We start from the raw sequence: 22,556 nt of genomic DNA, 5'->3' as shown, positions 1-22,556 counted from the left end.
TAATTTGTCTATCACACCCCTCAACGAAATGGTCTGCACCAGTGACCTTGAGCCCCGGCTGCCAAGCAGACGTTTCTCTCAGTGTAGAATGAATGCGTGTGCCACAAACATATACTTAGTTGCAGTCATAGGCGTGCGCAGACCCTCTATTAAGGGGGGCAAAAGCCTTGAAAATTCAGTAGGGAAATAAATACCTCATTTAATCTCACTGTTTTAGTTTCTTGCATTGATGTGATTGATATATATGTGTGCGTTTGCGTGCGTGTGTATATTATATACTATATATATATATATATATATATATATATATATATTATTTAAATACAATACATAATCTATTCATCCGCCCGATACCAACCAACAGCAAAAACTATATAAATTGTCTCTGAAATGTGAACGCTCCTTTTCCTCCGAACCAAACTGTATAGCAGCAACTGTCTGAAGTACTTATTTGTTTTTACTTCTCTCTGGTAATTTACAATGCAGTGGAGAAAAGAAATTGCGAGAAAAAAAATTTTTCGACCCAAATTTTTTCAACTTGAAAACAATATTGATTTAATAGGGCGCAAAAAAATTCATGGGACGCCTGGCCTTCTCTTTTACAATTTTTCTCAAAATTTCATGGGACGCCTGGCCTTCTCTTTTACAATTTTTCTCAATCAGATTGTTCGGCGACCAGGGCCAACTCCCGCCACTTCCTAGCTACAGCTCTGAACTTGACAAGAGTGCAAGAAAAGCAGAGCTTGCGAGCGAAGCGAGCAAGAAAATTTTACGAAATGTATTTTTATATGTATAAAATTTAAAGTCGAGGGGACAATTGCCCCTCTGTGCCCCCCTGCAGGTGATCCTGGCCGTCTGAATGAAATAATGCAAGAAGGACGTGAAAAGTAATTCGATCCTGAGTATACTTTTATGCTGCTACTCGTACATTCTGCTAGTCTTGCTTTCTTTTACTTCAATGTTTGCCCCCCCCCCCCACAATTGATTTCCGTCCAAGGTTGGGAAAAGGCAATGCCCCTCTGCCCCTTGTGGTTGCGCCATTTCCTTTTAGAGTATAATATTGATTAATAACAGCGATAAGATTTTCTCCACTAAATTTCTAGGTGAAAGTGTATAGGAGCATGGAACGTCTGGAAGGGGGGCAAGGATGACCGACCATACCTTCCCCTTCGAAAACGAAGGTCAACCTAAAAGTATATATTTCACACGTATAATTTGATTTTAGTCATAGTAATTTACATTAATTATTATGTATTGGGACGCAGGAATGCGATAATTTAAAATTCAAGAGGTGTTTTTGAGGGGACAGCACTAGTATCGGGATAATATGCTCCATGGAAAAATGCCTTGCTTGTCCCTTCATGGAAAAAATATGCGAACGTCCGTGATTAGGGGAGCAATTGTCCCCCCCTTGCCCCCCGTGCGCACGCCTATGGTTGCAGTGAGGCAGCAACATATCGCAAGGCCCTGGGCGAGATTAGAATGCGAAGTCCCCATTCATTCTTTAATCCTAGTTTGGTAACAGACATTTGACACCTTTCGTTGGTAACGGTTTTTTTTCCCTCAATCCAGAGGTTTCGTATACAATTCAAATATCATACATACGTACGTGTTCTTTCTCTAAGTATTAATATATGATACATTACTTTATTATATTGCAATTTATTTAATTTTGACAATTCTGAAAGTTCAATTAAACGAGGCCGGATACACACTTCGAAGGGGGTTTTCACGTGCTCTTCTCACAATTTCAGATTGTCCGTAGTCATCATCGACGAAGTCATCTTTTTCTTTCAAAATTTGATACAAAAAAGTAACAAATTCATGGTCGGTTACCTCTTTGAATTACATTTTGCATAAGTGTAGAACTAAATTTTCGCACGCGTGGATGTAACAATTGCGATACGCCGCCCCAGAGGGTCGATAATTAGCACCAACAATGTTCTTCCAACAACTGATTGTAGCTACTAATAAAGCTTATTACAGAGGATGATTACGCAATCGTGCTTGCAAATTTTTACATTAATATCAACATAACAACAAAAAGGAAATTACTCTGTGGTGGTGGACCAACCCTGTTACCATGTAAGGGTTACATTTGAAATATCAGTGTGAATCGATACTAAATCTTCAGGGATACGTCAGCAAATTATCATATTTAAATAATAATAAATTACTGACGAAAATTATATTTAATAATTTCACTCACCCTAAAAATGTCTCTCTGTTTCCCTGGAGCTGATAGCTGAAGCTGTAGGAAGGAAGGAAGAACTGCTAATATTATCCATGCCCTCCTTGAGTTAAAAACAACACAAGCATTTAAATGCCTCACACTTGCTTCGTGGCAGTTCTTGTTAACATATTAAAATCTGGAGTACTTTTTATTCAAGATAATAATAAATGGGTAAAAATGTCGTAGAAAGTTATCGTGAATTTTTGCGTAAATGTTTCACATGAGGAATACGACAATGATTATATTTTTTTTCAGGCCCATTAGGTTTAGGGCCCGCCCACCTGTGTATTCATTCCAATTATAATTATAACGTTTAACTAGAATTTAAAGCCAGATAAAAAACAGAACTTTTATTTTTTTTGCCCACATAAATTAGCCTTTTCCATCTTTTTATCTCACTTCAATTTTTTACATTTTTCGTATCAACCCTTCAGGCGTGACGCGCCGGTCCATTTCCCCTCTTCGCCCACCCTTGCTACGCCACTGCTCAGTTGTACAGTATGTGTTTATTGTTTGTGAATTCATTTAAACAATGTCTAACGGTAAGTGAGAGAATCTTCCTATTGCCTAGGCGTTGGTGTATAGTGGCTCCAGATTTTCAGTTCTAAAATACTGTAAAGCCATTCAAAACATCCCGAAAATGAAGAACATGGTTGGTAACCCATTAATAATATTTGTACATGTATTTATATTTGTGTTATTTTACGTCACTTTTTTGCCAATCTTGGATAATTGCAACGATGAGGATGTTTGATGATAAAATGAAATTGACACTCACAAATACGTAATACCAATCAGGCCCGTACCTAGGGGAGGAGCCATGCCCCCCTCAAAGACTCAAATATTTAAATGTGAACCTATAAAGAGTTACGAGTATATATATCATCGACGATTTTTCCAATTTATAAAAAAATCAATTTTGTGCTTGCAAAAATAAATAAATTGGTTGTTTCTGGAGAGAAGCAGGCACCGGAAGTCTGAAGTCTCAATATTGGGAGTTTTATTTCATAACCATTGATGCCAGACTACCAGAAGTCCCGTTCCGATTTAATCAAGACAGTCCATTAATTTTAATCCCTGTCCCATCTTTTATTTTGAATTGCAGTCGTGTTGCGAAAATGTCTATTTTTTTGTTAACTCACATTTAGACATGTTCTTTGCTTTAATCGTCATTGCTAATACGTAACATTTAATTCACAAATATATATTATTGTCTAAACATAGAATTATCATTCCTTTTCAATGGTGCTGGAGATTTGAATACACTGTTAATTTGCGGAACTGTTACCATTTATAAATACTTATGAAAACTGAATGTAAACAAAATGCATCAAGCTATACCTTATATATATAACACATATTTTTGGGTCTGGCCCCTCCCTAAAAAAAATCCTGGGTACGGGCCTGATACCAATGTCTAGCCCTGGACTTGAACCTGGAAACTTGGCTGGCGATGTGAAAACCGATCACTTAACAAGTTCAGTCCCCGAGCCGGTTATTGTTACACGTGTTTACATATTTGTAGGAACAAGGAATTTAAATGCATTCTAGGTATACTATAATTGCAAAATGTTAACTACTAAAACTACTCGTTGAGTGATCTGGACATGTTTGTTTCTCTGTTAGTGTGCTTTCAAGTAATCTCACCTAATCACTATTCAGGACGAGGGTCGATTGCACCGCTAGCATAACATGTGAATCAAACGACTGGGCGAATTGCACCCGACTTCCTCGTGTACAAACAAGCTAGTTGCACCCGACTTTCTCGTGACAAAACAAGCGAGTTGCACCGGTTGACGTAGGCTTATGGTTTACGGTAGTCATAAATTTTACAGGCAGTATGAAACGCAAGGACTTAAATGGAGATGAGTAAAAAGAAGTTGCTTAACAAAGATTTATACGGACGGAAATGCCACAGTTATTGTAAAATGTGATGTGAACCATAATCATGACCCCGATAAGAACTTGAAAAGACATGACATGCCGGAAATTCCTCAGGATGAAAAGTTGGAAAAATACACTGATTACTTGATAGATACATACATTTCGGAAGATGCCAAATTTCCACCAATACTATGGGCTTCAGATAAAGTAGACGGAGAGAGAACAACTAATGTTTGTGAATAGTTTCACGCGAAATTCAATTCCAATTTCAGTGCACCTAATCCAAATATTTAGGCTTTTATTGAAGTAATTAAGCAGACCCAGGTTGATGTATATGCTTTAAAAAATAGTGCAGATGTCACAAAGAAACATAGTAAATTTCTGAAACAGAGAATGGAAAATATGGAAAAAATGAAGCAGGAATATAAGAATAAAGAACTAACACGATTTGATTTCTGAAAGGCTATTTCCTACTACATCAAAGAAGGATAAGAAGAAACAAAATTGAAACAAAGGTAAAATTAGACAAAGGAAACTGATCCTCAAATTTTTAAACTCGTCATGAGCTTTTAGCCATGACAGTCCTAAGCCTGTGAAAAGTGTGAAGGGAAAATTAGCGGAGAAAGGGTAAGCGGTGCAACTTACCCCTTGGTCCGAAGGGTTTAGCGGTGCAACTGACCCCTTGGTTCGAAGAGTTTAGCGGTGCATCTCGCCCATTTAGGTATTCTCGGGGTGCAACTAACCGTCACCCACTATTCATTGTCATCGTCGTGATTAGGCAAAAGTGGAAGGAAAGCAATGCAAGATAAGAAAATGCAAAGTACACCGTTTAATATTGAAAGATATAGCTATGGACATTTAAATTTTGCATTTTGCATATTCCATGAATACTAACAAGGCGATGCCTATTAAAAGTATTTTATTTAATGTTGAAATTGATATGTGTAGATATTTATTTATTTTAGCATATATATAACTTTCTATTATGCTTTGCAGGACACATATCCCATTCGTTTCATGGATCTTCATGGATTGAATACGCCAAGTTATTTCGGTGCTTTATACATGCTCTTCAAACCCTTCGTTTCAAGAAAAATTCAATCCAGGGTAAGTATCTGTGAACACAAGAATGTGTGGGAGTAATGCTTACATTTTGTATTTCTAACAAAGGAGGGAAACGAGAACACTAGAAAGTTCATGTCTGTAGCATTGCTTTAATAATGTCCATAATTAATTATCTCTCTGACATACCTAAACTCTAAGGTCCATTGCTGTACTACTATATACCTAGTCTTGCCATAAATACTGTTACAAACTTTCGGCTTGAACTGTTGTTGTGTCTTAATATTTATGACATAAACAGAAATAAACATCTCAAGATTGGAACTTCAGAATTAAATATATTCAAACTTGTAACAAGGTGGATTACATTTTTAAAACTTAAAATCATCCATAAGACACATAAAAAAGATGCATAATCGTTGCTATGCACAGACTATGTACAATGGCCATAACTGCTAGTTTATCATATACAATAATACATTTTATAATATATATCAACTGTATATCCGCTAATCAGGCTCATGAACCATGCCTGTGCCGAAGTTCACTCCTGGCCATTGTGTGTTCAACTGTGAAAGAGCAAGAGTGTATCTTCTTGTGCTTAGCATGGAGCAAGGAGAATGTGAAAACAGAGTAGCCGTAATTGCTCTGCAGATGGTTGAAAAGATTTTCCAGCCCCCAAAAAGCGTGAACATCAGCAAAAGGTTTGTGTATCGGACAATCCAGAAATTCACCGAGACTGGTAGCATGAAAGATCGGCCACGAGTTAGTCGACTTCACACCGTATGAACAGTGGCTGCTGTTAAAGCATTTGTGGTTCGCGTCCGTCGAAATCCCATCCGGAAGCAAGTGATAATGGCACAGGAGCTGAACATTTCACAACAATGTCCAGCGTACTTAATGAAGACTTTGGACTTCGAGCTTACTGGCAGAGTATTGGACATTTCCTGACCCTACATCTGAAGAAGCAGAGGAAACTGAAATGGAGACGGCTCGTGCAGCAGTACGGCGCCAATTTGCATAGCAGGATTCTATTCACTGATGAAAAATTGTTCACCACTGAAGAAAGTTTTAACCACCAAAATGAAAGGGCATGTGCTCTCGAGAAGTTCGTGAGAGAGTTCAGAGATGCCACCAGCCCTCCTCAGTCACGGTTTGGTTGCGGGTGAGCCATGAGAGTTCCACCAGGTTTCATTTTTGTGAAAATGACTTAAAAAGCCATGTGGAAGTGTGTGTGGAAAGCATCCTGTAGTGATGCTGTTGAAACAAACAATGTTTCACAATGAACCCTCGAGATTCCAGAAAGATTCTGGCCCAGGTGGTAAGACGTGAAGGTGACTGGGGACCAGTGTACTCGTTTCATCTCTACTTTTGATTGGCCATCTGATAGCACTGATTTCAATACCCTGGACTACAAACTGTGGTCGGTGCTAGAGGGGATTGTCTGCAAGAAGAGGCACCCTGTAATTGAAAGTTAGAAGTGCTCTTTGATGGCAGCAGTGGCAGACTTTTCTATCGAGACCATCAGTGCTGCAATAGATGCCTGGTCAGAGATACTTCAAGCCTGTGTGAGGGCAAAAAGTGGACATTTTGAAAATTGATTGGTGCTATTTGTGTATAATATATGTAAGTGTAACATATCAAAAGCAAATTTAAAAATCTGAAACCACATTCAATTTATTTACAAAATAGTGTGTAATAGTATTTATGGCTAGACTAGGTACAGCGGAAGGCCGATTTTACATTCCCTAATTTTACATTTTCTCACATTATACATTTAATCTTGATGGTCGCAATGTAGCAAAATGCTACAAACTTTTCCCCGATTTTACATTTTCTCGCATTTTAAGTTCTTTCACTTAGGTCTCCTGAAAAACGTAAAATTGAGGTTCCACTATATTTTCAACCAGTTTCTTTTCTGACCAAGATCAGTCCACTCATCACCTTTCTTGCCAACTTCCATCACATACATCTTAATATTGTCATCCCATCCTCGTACTGGTCTTCCTACAGATCTCTTACCACCAGGTTTCCCAACAAAGATCATGTAATCATTTCTATCCTCTCCCGTGCTACACGGCGTAACCACATAAGTTTTCTTGATTGAATTATTCTGGGTGATGAATGTAGATTATGCAGTTCAGTAGGTATTACACATGTCTGTTGTTTCATCTCTTTAAAACCGTTCTTATACGATTCATTTCTCATCGAAACGGAACATTCAAGACCCAACAAAATCGCCATTTGAAATCGCTTTTTCATAATCACGTGGTTAAACTTTCAGCGTCACTTCCTCTTCAACACATGAATAGCATTCTATGCCTGGATGCTTTCTTTCGATAATCAATTAACATGTGCTATGATTAGTCGACAGTCTGTCTTGAAATATTTTACTTAGAACCATTCCTAAATAATAATTCTTGAAATTTAAGCTTGAGTGCAAGGAGGAAAATGAAGTATGCTCTGACACCATACGTATATGCTAGATATGCAATTCAACGTGTTGTTAGAGCATCATTTTGTTGGTGTAAGGACGGCTTTAAGTCCAAATATCTTTCTTGTGATTTCATTTTTAAAAACTGTTTTAGCGTAACGGAATACGTTTCACATCCCTGCAAATTATAGGCAAAATTTAGTAGCATTTAGCTTCTTTTGTGTTAGGCGGAAGGATAAAATTTTATGGACATAAAAGTAGCATGCATTACTTGAATTCAGTTTAATCAATAATATTCATTTCTGTGAAAATGCATTCCAAGTAACAAAGTAAATAATGGCTCCGACATGCTACATGAAATAACAATGAGACTTGCATTATCTGGTTTCCACGGTTACATGTAGATTGCTCTGAAAAGAGATGTGAGCAAAGCGGTTATAACTTCTGCCATATGCTTTACTATATGCAGGTGCATCCACACGGACCTTTGATGTCTAACTTCGATGCAAACATACAGCCTGAAATTCTGCCGGAATGCTATGGAGGGACCGTGCCGGGATTTGACAATTCAGGGTACATCAGACACATGGAGGAACTATCGGAAGCACTCAAAGGTAAGTAGCCTTCCTGAGCTCATTCTGGCGTGCTGATCAGTTCTCAGCTAATATCCATTGTGTTTCAGGTTTCAAATACTTGCCAGTCTATCTAAGTTTACTGGGTTTAACAATCGAAATTCGCCGATTTTCCTTTACTTTTGGATTAGACTTCATATTTTTGTCAGTTTTCCTAGTTTACTTGCGGTTACCAATTGGAATTCAGAGATTAGCCACAGATTAGTCATTACATTTGGATTGGATTTCATATTTTTGCCAAAGTTTACTTGCGTTTACAAATTGGAATTCAGCGATTAATCATTACATTTGGATTAGATGTCAAATTTATGTCAGTCTTCCTAAGTTTACCTGTTTTTACCAAGTTGAATTCACTACTTTTTCATGGACTCCGGATTACATTTAATTTCCTTGTCCGTCTTTCAAAGTTTACTAGTGTTTACCAATTGGGATTCAGAGATTTATCATTACATTTAGATAAGAAGTCACATTTCTGCCAGTCTTTCTAAGTTTACCTGTTTGTAACAACTGGAATTCACTAATTTTTCATTGCGCTGGATTATATTTAATTTCTTTGCCAGTCTTCCTATGTTTACTTGTGTTTACCAATTGAAATTAAGCAATTAATCATTACATTTGGATTATATTTCAGATTTCTGTCAGTCCTCCTAAGTTTACTAGTGTTTACCAATTGAAATTCACTAATGTTTCATGGCGCAGGATTAGAATTCACTTCTATATCATTCTTTCAAAGTTTCCTTGTGTTTACCAATTGGAATTCATCGATTAAACATTACACTTGGATTAGATGTCAGATTTCTGTCAGTCTTCTAAGTTTACCTATCTTACTAATTGGAATTCACTAATTTCTCATGGCACTGAATTAGATTTAATTTCTTTGCAAGTCTTTAAAAGTTTACTTGTGTTTAGCAATTGGGATTCAGCGATTAATCATTACATTTGGGTTAGAAGTCAGATTTTTGTCAATCTTCCTAAGTTTACCTGTTTTTTCCAATAAGAATTCAATAATTTTTCATGGCACAGGATTATATTTAATTTCTTTGTCAGTCTTCCTATGTTTACTTGTGTTTACCAATTCAAATTCAGCGATTAATCATTACATTTGGATTATATTTCAGATTTCTGTAGTCCTCCTAAGTTTACTTGTGTTTACCAATTGGATTCACTAATATTTGAATGCGCAGCATTAGATTTCACTTCTCTATCATTCTTTCAATTAGAATTTATCGATTAATCATTACATTTGGATTAGATGTCAGATTTCTGTCAGTCTTCCTAAGTTTACCTGTGTTTACCAATTGGAATTGAATAATTTTTCATGGCGCAGGATTAGATTTTACTTCTATATCATTCATTCAAAGTTTTCTTATGATTAACAATTGGGATTCAGCGATTGATCATTACATTTGGATTAGATGTCAGATTTTAGTCAGTCTTCGTAAGTTTACCTGATTTTACCAATTAAAATTCACAAATTTCTCGTGGCACTGGATAAGATTTAATTTCCTTGTCAGTCTTCTTAAGTTTACTTGTGTTTACCAATTGGAATTCACTAGTTTTTTATGAACTAACTCTCTAGCCTTCTTAAACCCGAAGGTTCATGGCTGCAGCAACACCGGCCTTCCATCTGTCCCTATCTTGAGCAAGATCTATATACTCTTTTCCATCCCTACCGATTTCCTTTAGGTCCATCTCAACGTTGTCCCTCCATCTTCGTCTTGGCCTTCCTACAGGTCTCTTACCATCAGGTTTCCCAACAAGAATCCTGTAAACTCTTCTTTCCTCTCCCATTCGTGCCACATGGCCTGCCCACCTAAGTCTTCTTGATTTAATTATTCTAATAATATCTGGACATGAATATAAATTATGTAGTTCTAAATTATGTAACCTTCTCCACTCACCTGTCTCCTCATCCCTTTTAGGTCCAAAGATTTTCCTAAGGATCTTATTTTCAAATACTCTCAATTTATGTTCCTCTTTCAATGTAAGGGACCAAGTTTCACATCCATATAATACTAAAGGCAAAATTACTGTTTTGTATATTCTAACTTTTAGTTTCTTAGATATTAAACGAGAAGACAAAAGTTTATGAAGAGAGAAGTAACTTGCATTTCCTGAATTAAGCCTACTTTTTATTTCCTCTTTAATATAATTTTCATTTGTTAATATTACTCCTAAGTATTTTAATTGGAAACTGGTTCAAACGAGTTGTTTTCAATAATTAGATTTTGATTATTACCTAACACTTGGTTTCGGCCTGTAAGCATATATTTAGTTTTCTCTTTGTTAACTTCCAAACCTATCTCTTTAGCAGTTTTGAAAAATATTTTAGCATTATTCTTAATTGTATTCACATCATCCCCCAGTAAGTCTACATCATCTGCATATGCTAACAACTGAGTCACACCATTTAATTTTAGTCCTTCTTTAGTTTCTTTTACCTTCCTTACAGCATATTCTAAGGCAAAATTAAAGAGCAATGGAGATAATTCATCTCCTTGTTTTAACCCATCATGAATTGTAAATTTGTCAGACATATTAATACCCACACGAATTTTACTTTCTGTTTCACTGGTGCATACTTTTATCATACTAACAAGCTTCTTAGGTATTCCAAACTCTACTAATATATTATATAATTTATCTCTTTGACCGAATCATATGCTTTTTTGAAATCAATGAATAGCTGATGGACATTTTGATTATATTCCCACTTTTTCTCAAGTGTCTATGTGATGTGAAAAATTTGATCTGTAGTTGATCTGTTACGTTTAAATCCACATTGATAACACTGGGGAACAAAAAAAAGATTTTATTTTGTGGCATAAAGTTTAATAACAGTTTCAGCACACAAAACAGCTGTGATTGCCAATTGCATGATTGGTTCAGTTAAATTGACTCCAGTTATAAAAATAAACACACCATGGAAAATGTAGGAAGTAAAATTACTCCACGCTTTTCTCTGTAATATCAAAATTTGATAATGGGCTGAAATTCCCATTAAGAAACTTGTTTATTTATTTGTAAATTGTTGCTAGGCAACTTACGAAGGAAGCATTGCTAGGCAATATATCCAATATATCTCTTAATGTTGAATTTTGTAGTATAACTAAGCGAAATGCGTTTAATTTGAATACATTGGAAATATGAGGTCCTCACGTAGTAAGTGTTTCAATAACCCAAATGTTTTTTTTGCTATATATGTGGAATATATTGTTTACCATCACAGAGACGAAATATCACGGAGTTAATGAGAGATTTCTATCAGGCTTATTTTGCCAAAAATCTGGGAGAAAATAATAAAAAATGGGTCCCACATATAGTTTGCAAAACTTGTTTGGAATCACTTCGTTATTGGGGCCAAGGCGGACGAAAGGGACTCAAATTTGGAGTGCCCATGACATGGAGTGAACCAAAAAATCATGTTAATGAATGTAATCACAAAAAGAAATATTAAATTGTTGTTGGAAGTTCATTTATATGTATGTGTTATGTTTCAGCCATTTTGGTTTAGTTGCATTTATTTCATTAATTAGAGCCAATTCAGGAAATATATTATTATATCATTATTCAGCAGCATGAAATCGCCCTAAATTAGCTCTCAAACACTGTGCCACAATTTCACTGTTCCCCAGTGTAATCACCTATACTTTCATTAGCATATGGTGTTAGTCCTGTTAAAAGAATGTTAGACAATATTTTGTATGTTGTTGAGAGTAGAGAAATTCCACGGTAATTATTGCAGTTCATTTTATCACCTTTTTTTAAACACAGGAACAATTATGGATTCTTTCCACTGTTGAGGGATTTCTTCTTTATTCCATATTAAACAAATTAATTTATGAATTATTACATTTTTTCATGTTTTTCATGGCACTGGATTATATTTAATTTATTTTTCAGTCTTTCAAAGTTTCCTTGTTTACCAATTGGGATTTCTGTCAGTCTTCCTAAGTTTACCTGTTTTTACCAATTGGAATTCTCTAATTTCTCATAGCACTGGATTAGATTTTATTTCTTTGCCAGTCTTCCTAAGTTTAGTTGTGTTTAACAATTGGAATTCACTAATTTTTCATGACACTGGATTATATTTCATTTCTCTTTCAGTCTTTCAAAGTTTTCTTGTTTAGCAATTGTGATTCAGCGATTGATCATAACATTTGGATTAGATATCAGATTTATGTGAGTCTTCCTAAGTTGACCTGTTTTTATCAATTGGAATTCACTAATTTCTCATGGCACTGGATTAGATTTCATCTCTCTTTCAATGTTTCAAAGTTTCCTTGTTTATCAATTGAAATTCAGCAATTGTTCATGACGTTTGGATTAGATTTAGAACATTGTTACTATTCATAAGTCTGAGTTTAGCATTTGAAAATTATAATTATTCATTGTCAGAATATATTTAAATACTCTCAGTTCTTACACATCAAATTTTGATTAACATTAATACGATGTTAGTGACACATCATTTTGCTAATCAGTACTCACAACTTGAGAACCAGAATGACTTTCGTCTTCACTGACCATATTGTTAGGGAAACGAACTACGATAGGACTATCAGAACTAACTAACTATTACAAGGACAATTATGATGTAAAACGAATCTCCATGGAGCCATTTAGCAGAAATAAAGAAACAACACAGTCCAATACGTGATAAAAAACAACACACCGGATATGTCATAGTGGTACTGTATCAGTACCGGATCTACAAATCTTGTCCCCGCCCGCAAAATATTACCAAAGACCCCTTCTACCAACCTACCTACCTCTACACACACACATGTATGTGTATGGGTGTGTAATTATTAACCTCATGTTAACAAAGTCACATATAAGGTCATAGAGGGTGATTCAAAAGTCCCTTAACATCCCCTATAAAAACTAAAGGAGTTAGGCTTGGTACAATTGGTCATGATAGAAACAGGTTAGGCTTAGGAGGAACCACATTGGTTTGTTCCATCCGGAAGTCCGCCATATTGGTGGCCGCCATAATGAATTCAACTATTTTTTTTTTAAAAAGGAAGTGTATGATGTGATGTATATATGACACTCTATTCTCACACCTGGAAAATGATACATTTGTTACAATCATGCAGACTTTTTCCTGCATTTCTCATGAAATTCTAGCCTGACTTGATTCTAGTCTGACTGCCACACGGGAAACCCGTGGTAAGTGATCAAAGGTCGGAATTTTTCCGGCTGTGTCCTAGCATAAAGCGGCTCTAGGGTCCACCCAGTATCAAATAAAATGGTATACGGAGGGAGGTGGGGATAAAGAAGGCCGCAACGTGGTGCTGATCACATCACCTCCAAGATGGTCGACATAGAAAATATGTGGGGCCCTACCCTAAATGTGCCTCCATGGCAAGGTGCCATGCACAGGATACTTTTACTTTACCTTTACCTGTATATATTGTATTCGTTTCTGTACTACGTTTATTTTTTACATACGCATATACGAACCCTCAGCTATGTCAATGGCTGAAGGCCCCCTAAAGTCTTTCTTGTCTCCGCCCCCACCCCGCACTGCGCGGTTTGCGGGTTGTAGATCCGGCACTGTACTGGATTCAGCTTTCAGAGCCAAGGTTTGACAGCAGACAGTGGCTCAGCGTGTACTTCAAGCGTTGTATTGCCATGTGTGCGCGAGAGAAAAAGAGAAATAGGAGAAGGACGTTTCTGGAAGAAAAATGCCATGGGGATATGATTTTCGAGAAACATATGTACAATTATCATTAAAAGGAGAAATGTAGGATACGGTACTTGAGAACAGAGACAGGAAGGAAGCCATGTAAAAAAAAAAAAAAAACAATCGTGCATGGTTTGTAATCTTACTTTTTCAGTTTATTGCATAATCAATCGGCATAGGCGAATCAGGATTGGGGGGGGGGGGAAGATCATACAATACGACGCAACCATATGATATGATGTTAGCTACATTGGATATATTTATATGTAGACTTTTCTCCTTCTACAACTTCAACATTTTCATAATATTTAATCACTCTTTTTGTAGGGATACTTGTCCTCGTTCCCCCTTCTGGTGACGACATATTTTATTGTTTCTGATCCAGTTTAAGTTGTAGATCCAAGTACGATGAATCCCTTGTTGCAAAAATGGACTTTCAAAAATAAAATAAAAATTCAAGGATGATACTTGTACTAATATTTAAAACATCAAAATGCTGACTACGGCAAAATTTATTGTATAAAAAATATACACTAAAAACGTAACGTTCCCACCCTCTAACAGGATCTTATTCAGACAAATATTCACAATAAAATTCAGAGAATTTATTGCGAATATTCGTCTGAAGAAGACCCTGTTAGAGGGTGGAAACGTTACGTTTTTAGTGTATATTTTTTATACAATAAATTTTGCCGTAGTCAGCATTTTGATGTTTTATTAACATGGAAACAAGGCTTAACAGTGTTACCATTGTAATATTTCTTAATAGATAGTGGCACAATAAAAATAGTTTACTGTGCACTAAAAACAAAATTATTTCCGAAGTTTTCTGATAGATTATTCAAAATATTCAGTGATAAGTTAATGAACTTATAAAACAACTGTAATCCATACACGAGATGGGACAATTTTAATTCCCATATTGGCCGCAACGTGTCGCTGCGATGATGAGCCAGGCAAGTATGTGTTGACTGCCATTTTTTACTTCTCTCATAATTCACAAATGCCCTGAAGTGACGAATATATGCTGATATTGCTGACATCCAACGCAACGTAACAACGTTACTGCAAGGTATTCCCGAAAACGATTTTCAAGACTGTTTCCAACAGGGTGATTCGAAGGTCACTGTAGCCGGTAGTGAACAGACAAGCAAATTTTGCTTTCATAGGGCCACTCCTGGATGTAAATTGTCAAACCTCGTATAAATATATGATTGATTTGGTTTATTTGACTTCGTTTTCTACCACTTGTGGCTAATCATGAAAATACATTTATGTAAATTGCTACTCGTTTTTAATTTTGAATTATCCCTATGCATTACATCTCTCTCTTTTTGTTAAAAGAAAACAGCCTATCCTAATACAATTTCGGAACCTGTACATCGGAACATCCAGTATGAAAAAATAATAACTATAATGGATTATGATACAACTTCATTGTGAAAATTATTATAAACTGCAAGAGTTTTATTGTATAATAATTTTGAAGAATGAAAAACAGCACTACTACAACTCTCCTGTTGTGGTTGGGTAGATATTTTCCTCTCACATAAACTATTGATTGAGTGATTGATTTAGTTTATTTAACTTCGCTTTTCTGCCACTTTTGGATAATCTTGAAGATGAGGATGAGTGATGAAATTAATGAAAGAACACTTACAAAGAAAATCCTTTCCCAGGCAAGGATTCGAACCCGGTACCCCTACCGGTCGTAGCGTGATGAGCTAACCACTCCACCACAGAGGTCGGAACATAAATTATTACGCTTTATTATAAGTTAATATCAACCACATTATAACAGTTATCTAAAAACATAAGACCATAGTCACCACACTAAATGTGTGACAAGAAGTGTAATAAAATGTTTCTTTGGTCGTTTTTCTAACACTACAAATAAATAAATAAATAAATAATAAACTCTTCTTACGTTTCAGAGGTGTCAACATACGGTTACCTTTCGAGCAAATAACAAGTGGCCTAGATGATGCAAGAGAAACCGACCACAACAGAACCAGAGAGTACAGAGCAACTACAGTGCAGGACCACATGACATAAATGGATGAAGACGTCAAAATGCAAAAGGAAGAATAACATGGAGACGGATAGCACATATAATCTAATACGTTTAATAATACGTTTATCTGTACCGGTAGAATTCGCCAACATCGGACTGTTTTCTCGAGTCCAAAATCTTACGGATCAAACAATGGAAAGGGGCTCGTGAGTAAACGCCGGCCTTGCAGGTTTCACTGACATGTAGTTCAGAAACCCACTATGTATCTAATGCGAATTTATATTTACAATACGTAACTTATTTGTTTAGATGCGTACAACGTTCACTGAAATGTATTTATTATGTCATACACAGTGCAATACAAATGATACAATAGTATTGTGTTGTATTTTAATTATTCAATATACCTTAAATACATCAACAGGTTAGTAGCAACAGTATATTTGTGTTGTAGTTATATATATGTGAAAATACGTATGCATGTAAGATTATGTATGTATGTGCATATATTCAATAAAACGTGTCTACTCAAGAAATCCAATTATTAGTGAACCACTTTTATTCTGAACTCTTTTTGTGAGAATTTAATTATGAGGCTCGTGTACACTATATTTATGATTGACTTTATCTATCTTAAAGGCAACTGTACGTAATCAGTAATCACTATGCACAATTTAATCTAATTTTCTTTAAACATCGTCATAGTTTCTACTTCATCTCAGGGCTTGTATGAAGTAAGGTACTGTGATCAAATGCAGAAAAACATTTACACCATACAATGTTCCCAAACTAAATGAGAGTTTGCTATCAGAATGAGACACGCTACCCATATATTATATGAAATTGTATTATTGTATACAAATATTTGTATCCGAAACTTGACACCAAGTTGTTTAATCATGTTCTTCCCTCCCCCTCGTCCTCTTTCAATATTATTTCCTCCTTGTCGTATTTTTCTTCCACTCTCACTCTATCATTACCAACTCCTCTATTTCTCCAAAGTCTTTCTCTCATCTCTTCCCCTATCTATTTTCCTTCATTTTCTCTTATCTGTTTTCCTTTACCTTGTCTCACCCCACTCTTTCTTCCATTACGTTCTCTTTCTCACTCTCTCTTTCCCATTCTTCCGCGTTTCGTTTTTGTCTATTTCCTCTGACCTCTATCTGTAGGGCCTCCCCCATGGCGCAATGGTAGCGTCGTCGCCTTGTAATTAAGGGGTCCCGGGTTCGATTCCCGGTGGAGGCACATAGTGGTTCGGATCCCACTTTAAAATGTAGGTCCAGTCCCGATTAGCCTTACTGTGCATAAAGTGGACTTAAAACACCAAATCAATCCAATCCCCCATGGCGTAATGGTAACGTCGTCGCCTTGTAATCAAGGTGTCCCAGGCTCGATACCCGGTGGACATACATAGTGATTCGGGTCCCACTTTAAACGGTAGGTCCAGTCCCGATTAGTCTCTCTGTCCATAAAGTTGACAAACAAAGAAAAGAAAAACTCAAACTACACATGGGGTATAAAGGGTGACTCTTTGCGGAGACACCCAAATGTCACCTCTTTTCAACGTAGTACAACACCATGGACTGCATTTTGGAGATTTTCAAGGCTCTTGGCGTCTGGACTCATGACCAGTATGTGGGGCTCGTGTTGTGTTGATCATAGTACACGTATGTTTGTGATTGTCCCTTCATTTTATTACCATTCATTCTCATCTTTAGATTAGCCCTAAGTGACAGAAAAGCAAAGCAAAATGAACCAAAGCAATCACTATCTCTCTTCTCTCTCGTTTCTTTATTTTCCTTTACCCTTATCTCTATTATATTTCGTTCCTTTCTCTCTTGCTGTTCCTCCTCCTCTCTTTCTACCCTTTTCCTTTCTTCTCCTTATCCTTTCTACTTTCTTTTATATATCCTATACCTCTCCTTTTCCTTCTCTTTTATCTCCTTTTTCTTTCTCTGTATCCCTCTCTCAGTCTCCACTCCAGAAGGAGGCTAGTTTAGTTAGCTACATTTAACTGACGTAATTACTAACCACTCCTAATGGAAACAGCCGAAAGTCCTGAAAAATTGCTCCTCACACTGACACATTCGCTTACCACAACCAATAAGGCAGGCTCAATAACCACGCAAATTGAAAACAGTTATCCAAAAGGTTCGAATTCCACAACAACAGTGCTAAAAGACTCGGATCAATCAAAAACCAGACCTTCCCAATAGCCAAATATGCAAATTGCCTCAGGGACCTAACCCACTCATCCGATCCGTCACGTTGCGGGGGATGCTAATGCTGAACTGCTACTGGCTGTGGAAATCGACCAATGAACATCCATTTTAAACCCCTTCCTGCTAATAAACACTGTGTTCAGACACCTTGGCTGGTATCTTTGGGAAATTAGCTTCATAAGTTGGTGTAATAAGCGTTCTCGGAATGTAATGGACTGACAATGTTAGCAGTTCCAGAAGTTATGGAGCCTGTAATCCGATAGGAGTCTAATAGGATTAGTTCCTCGGAATTGAAATTTTCCTTATTTCCTCAATGTCATTGCCCCGTCTTCCCTTAGACATCAATTTAGTCTTAGTGGAACATCTTCCTCTTTCGCCGTCAAAACACCTGTAATTCCTTCGGAAACAGACTCGATTAGATTTCAGAAATGTTCCTCTGGTGTCTGTTCCTCACAGGGCTACAGGAAAACACACTAAACTTGCACGTTTCTCGCAATGTTGGACGATCATTTCGAATTCATCCGAAAGATGTTTCATGGAAGTGGGACCTAGTAACTTGCCAGGTGGCCGCCAACCTAAATTTTCCTTTCCACTCCATGTTTCTCTCTTCTCTATTTTTCTTCTTTCTTTCTCTTTATACTTCTCCTATCTTTCCATATCTCTTTCGGTCCTTTCTCTCTTCCCTTATCTTCCTAAAACTCTTCCGTTTCACGTACCTTGTTCATTCTTAACTCTCTCCTCTCTTTCTCTTCATTTTTCTACCTTTCTTTCTCTTTTTATACCTTCCAATATTCTTCTCCTCCCTCTTTTTTTTTCCCTTTCTGCCCTTATCCTTTTTTTCTTTCATTCCTTCATTCTCTGTATCTCTCCTTTTTCTTAACATTTCTTCTCTCTTTCCTTTTCTCTCACTTCTCCTTCTTTCCTGTCTTTCCACTCTTTCGCTTTATTCAGCTTTTCTTACTCTCTCCCTATCCCTTTCTATCTCTCTCCCGAACAAATTCAAGAAAACCTACTAACAAGCATTGCTTTTCTTATATACTTCCATAAGAAAGTAAATAATTTCGACAGTAGAAATGCTCCGTACCACATATATCTTGCTGTTATTGGACGTTCATTTAATTTACTTAGAAGCTTGCTATTTGAAATGAATTTTAGCTTCTATCTCGACCTCACGCTTTACACTTGGAAAGCTCAAAGGAAAAGAGAAAAAAGATGGAAAATTAGAACAAAGAAAGAAGGGAAGGATGAGAGCGTGATAAGAGCAAAAGTCTGCTGACGTTTAGGCCCACGTTTTGCTCAAATAGGCGAATTGGGAATGGACCTAGAGTGTTAAAAGAACTTGAGCCTGGAAATGGAAAGAGAGTGGGGAGGATGAAGAGAATGAGAGGGAAAAGGGGGAGAAAGAGAAGAGAAAATGCGAGAGAGAGAGGGTAATTTCAGTTAAACGAAATCCGAACCACTGCGAAAATGGCCACCGAGAGCCAAACCTGAGACCCTTTATTTTCAAGGTGATAGTGTTGGTCACTATGCTACCGAAGAGGTACAATGGAAATGATGGAAATATAGTGTATGCAAGAGAAAAATGGAAAGAGGGTTAAAAGAAAAAGAAGAGAAAGGTGCAAACAAGCAGAGGGAGAGTAGCAGAATAGTTGCAAGTTAGATGTGACTCATTTTATAGCACCGTCTCTGCGGCGTCATCTGCCACTTTGAAGTCATTCTTATGGTCATAAAAACATTTTATGATGCAAAATAGGCATGTTCCTACTGGAAGAAGTTATCTGATGAACGAAAGTTCCCAGTAACCCTCTTCAAGTAAACTTTAGCATCTGGACGGCCTTCAAGTGGGATCAAGGGACTTAATGCATGCCAAGGTGAAGTCCAAATCTTGACAGTCCTAATTTATCTGAGGCTAACCCCATTACCCTATTTATTTATCTAATTTTTGTAACTTCAGTACATTTTCCAAGGAGAATTAAATTTCGACCAGGCACTCAAATCATACCTATCGTTTCATATATTTCATTATTTACAATGGCGGAATTGGGGCATAGGCCTTTTCTTACACCCAATAATGTTTACTCTCACAAACAGTAATTATAAAATGTAAAAGTGTTAAAAAATAGACCAAGAATATATACAATATCGTAGTCCTACACACACACACACACACATACACAAACACACATAAGTATAAGTAGCATAAAAAAGTTTTAAAAAAACATTGAAACACTAAAGATTAAAAATATGCGTAACAAATATTATGAGCACATACATACACATCCACATACGTATCATGTAAAGTTCTACAATGAAATACAAATGAAAATATACATACATAAACACAATATTCTACACGTACCCACTTGAACACAAACACACTCACATAACACACACACATATACCTGTGATAACACAGTAACTTGTGAGGAAAGGCTGTCAAAGTTTTATTTTTCAGTGCTGGTAAGTTATTCTAAAGTTTTCTTTAAAATGTTGACGGGAAGCAGCTGAGAGGCGAAGTTTCTAAAATCCATTGGACAGGCTGTTCCATGCTCTACTGGCATAACGTCAACGAATTCCCATAGAATATTGATGTGTGGTAAGGAATGGCCAAGAGGAACTTAATGATATCTTTGTGCAGGACTCATTCTCCGGGAAGTCATGAAAAGCAAGCCAAAACACCTGGCGAGCCACTGGGCGAGAATAACGGAGGAAGACAAGTTAAGTCTACTCAGATGCCCCCCCATACACAAGAGCAACTGTTTGACTTGATAGTTTGTAATAACTAGGGTTACCAGACGTCCGGTTTTTCCCGGACATGTCCTACATTTTAGCCTTATGTCTGGAGTCCGGGAGGAATTTGAAGAATATCATAAATGTCCTACATTTTGAGCGTCACATAATATGAATTTAGAAAGTACGGTGTTTCAGCTGAACAAAAATAAATCATGCAAGTTACAAGTCTATTGACTGCATTCCCAATTTCAATAGTCATTGCCCAAGAATAAAATAGAAGTTTGTCCTGCTAGAACAGAAACGGAAGCAATTTATGAACAAGTTTTGGGGCCACATTCTGATGATGTCAATGTTCGGTGCATGAGCGAAATTTCCTGCCTTGGGGTTTTGTACTGATGGAACAAGGTGTTTCCCATTCTTATTCAATATTTAGATTGTAAAGCAGGGGGTTTAGAGAACAAAGTTATTGAACTAAAAACTACCCTGGATGAAACTTCTGAAACTATTTCAAGTTATGGTAATTACGGAGTCATAATACAAATGTTGAGAGAGTACTTTCATTAACATCAGCACAACGGACTCATGAGAGAAATATTTTTTTTCATTAAGTCTGTAAAACGTTTGGTACTGGTTCAATATATTTTCAAACAGCTTGGCTGTTCAGTCTCTAAGAAATATGTTTTGACTATACATGAAATTTAGAGAGAAACTGGCTCTTCTGTGATGTACCAGTAATACATGTAGTAAGAAGTGTACTGTTTAGTATTGATTTCAACTCTGGGAATTTTGCATTTAACAATTCATTAAGAAATCATATTGTTTTTAAAACTGAAAAGTGTCAATTTTAAATTACTTTCTAACTTGTTCTAGAAATGTGCATTATTTGTTGAGAGTGCATTGCGTCCTACATTTTGGCTTAAAGTCCTACATTTTGGAACATTATGTCATGGTTTTCGCTTATAGCGATCTGGTAACCCTACAAATAACGGAATCCCTAGTTTATTGCCAAGGGAAAGTGTCATGTATAGATACATTGTAAACACAGTAATCAAATCTTTGGAGACTTCAATTTTAAGGACATGTTGACGAAAGCAAAGGTGTATCATTCAGTTGTTTGTAATAATTACAACAGCATTACTAACAAAATACATATAGTCAACAAAATGGGAACTGTGCAATCAGTTATTTGACATTCCCACTGCTTCATAAAATCATTACATTTCTGCCATCTAAGGGCTGCTCAAAGAACTAAAAGTGAAATCGCACAGCTAATGTTAAAAAATGACACATTAAATCATGGCCACATAATTACACTTTACACTATTCTTATATCTTTAAATTATCATCGCTTGCTAGTCACATGTTTTATAGTTATCTCTGTATAATATCAGACACATAAGGCATAATTCAAGGTCATATTTATGTGAAAAATATATATCTGAAGCGTTGATATGTAAAGTTTCAAGTCCAATTCGTTCAAAATTGGCTGATCAAAATAAGGCAATACCGACAACATAGCTCTTGATAGCGTAAAATACTAGATCTGAGGGTCAGACTCATCTGAAAAGAAAGATGAATATCTAGGAAGAAACTTTTTTTAAAATCTGTCTGTCTATTTGTCTCTACTTCTACTTTCTGTGGCGTTTCTTC

The 22,556-nt window shown here is 36.4% G+C and overlaps 2 protein-coding genes across 3 annotated transcripts in view; one reads left to right on the top strand and one right to left on the bottom strand.

Moving 5' to 3' along the window:
• Positions 1-16,492, top strand: part of LOC145985005 (clavesin-1-like) — a 35,467-nt gene extending 18,975 nt beyond the window's left edge. Inside the window, exons 6-8 of the mRNA XM_083118495.1 lie at positions 5,114-5,224; positions 8,083-8,227; positions 15,872-16,492. Coding sequence (XP_082974621.1) covers positions 5,114-5,224; positions 8,083-8,227; positions 15,872-15,906 — 291 coding nt within the window. The 3' untranslated portion in view covers positions 15,907-16,492. The remainder of the gene's footprint in view (positions 1-5,113; positions 5,225-8,082; positions 8,228-15,871) is intronic.
• The window catches only part of Sema2a (Semaphorin 2a), a 1,542,453-nt gene that overhangs the window by 1,194,917 nt on the left and 324,980 nt on the right, over positions 1-22,556 (bottom strand). The gene's annotated exons all lie outside the window — the stretch shown is intronic.

The sequence above is a fragment of the Lepisma saccharinum genome, chromosome 3 (assembly GCF_977018435.1).
Source record: "Lepisma saccharinum chromosome 3, izLepSacc3.1, whole genome shotgun sequence".
Lineage (NCBI taxonomy): Eukaryota > Metazoa > Arthropoda > Insecta > Zygentoma > Lepismatidae > Lepisma > Lepisma saccharinum.
This window is presented reverse-complemented; position numbering and strand designations above follow the sequence as displayed.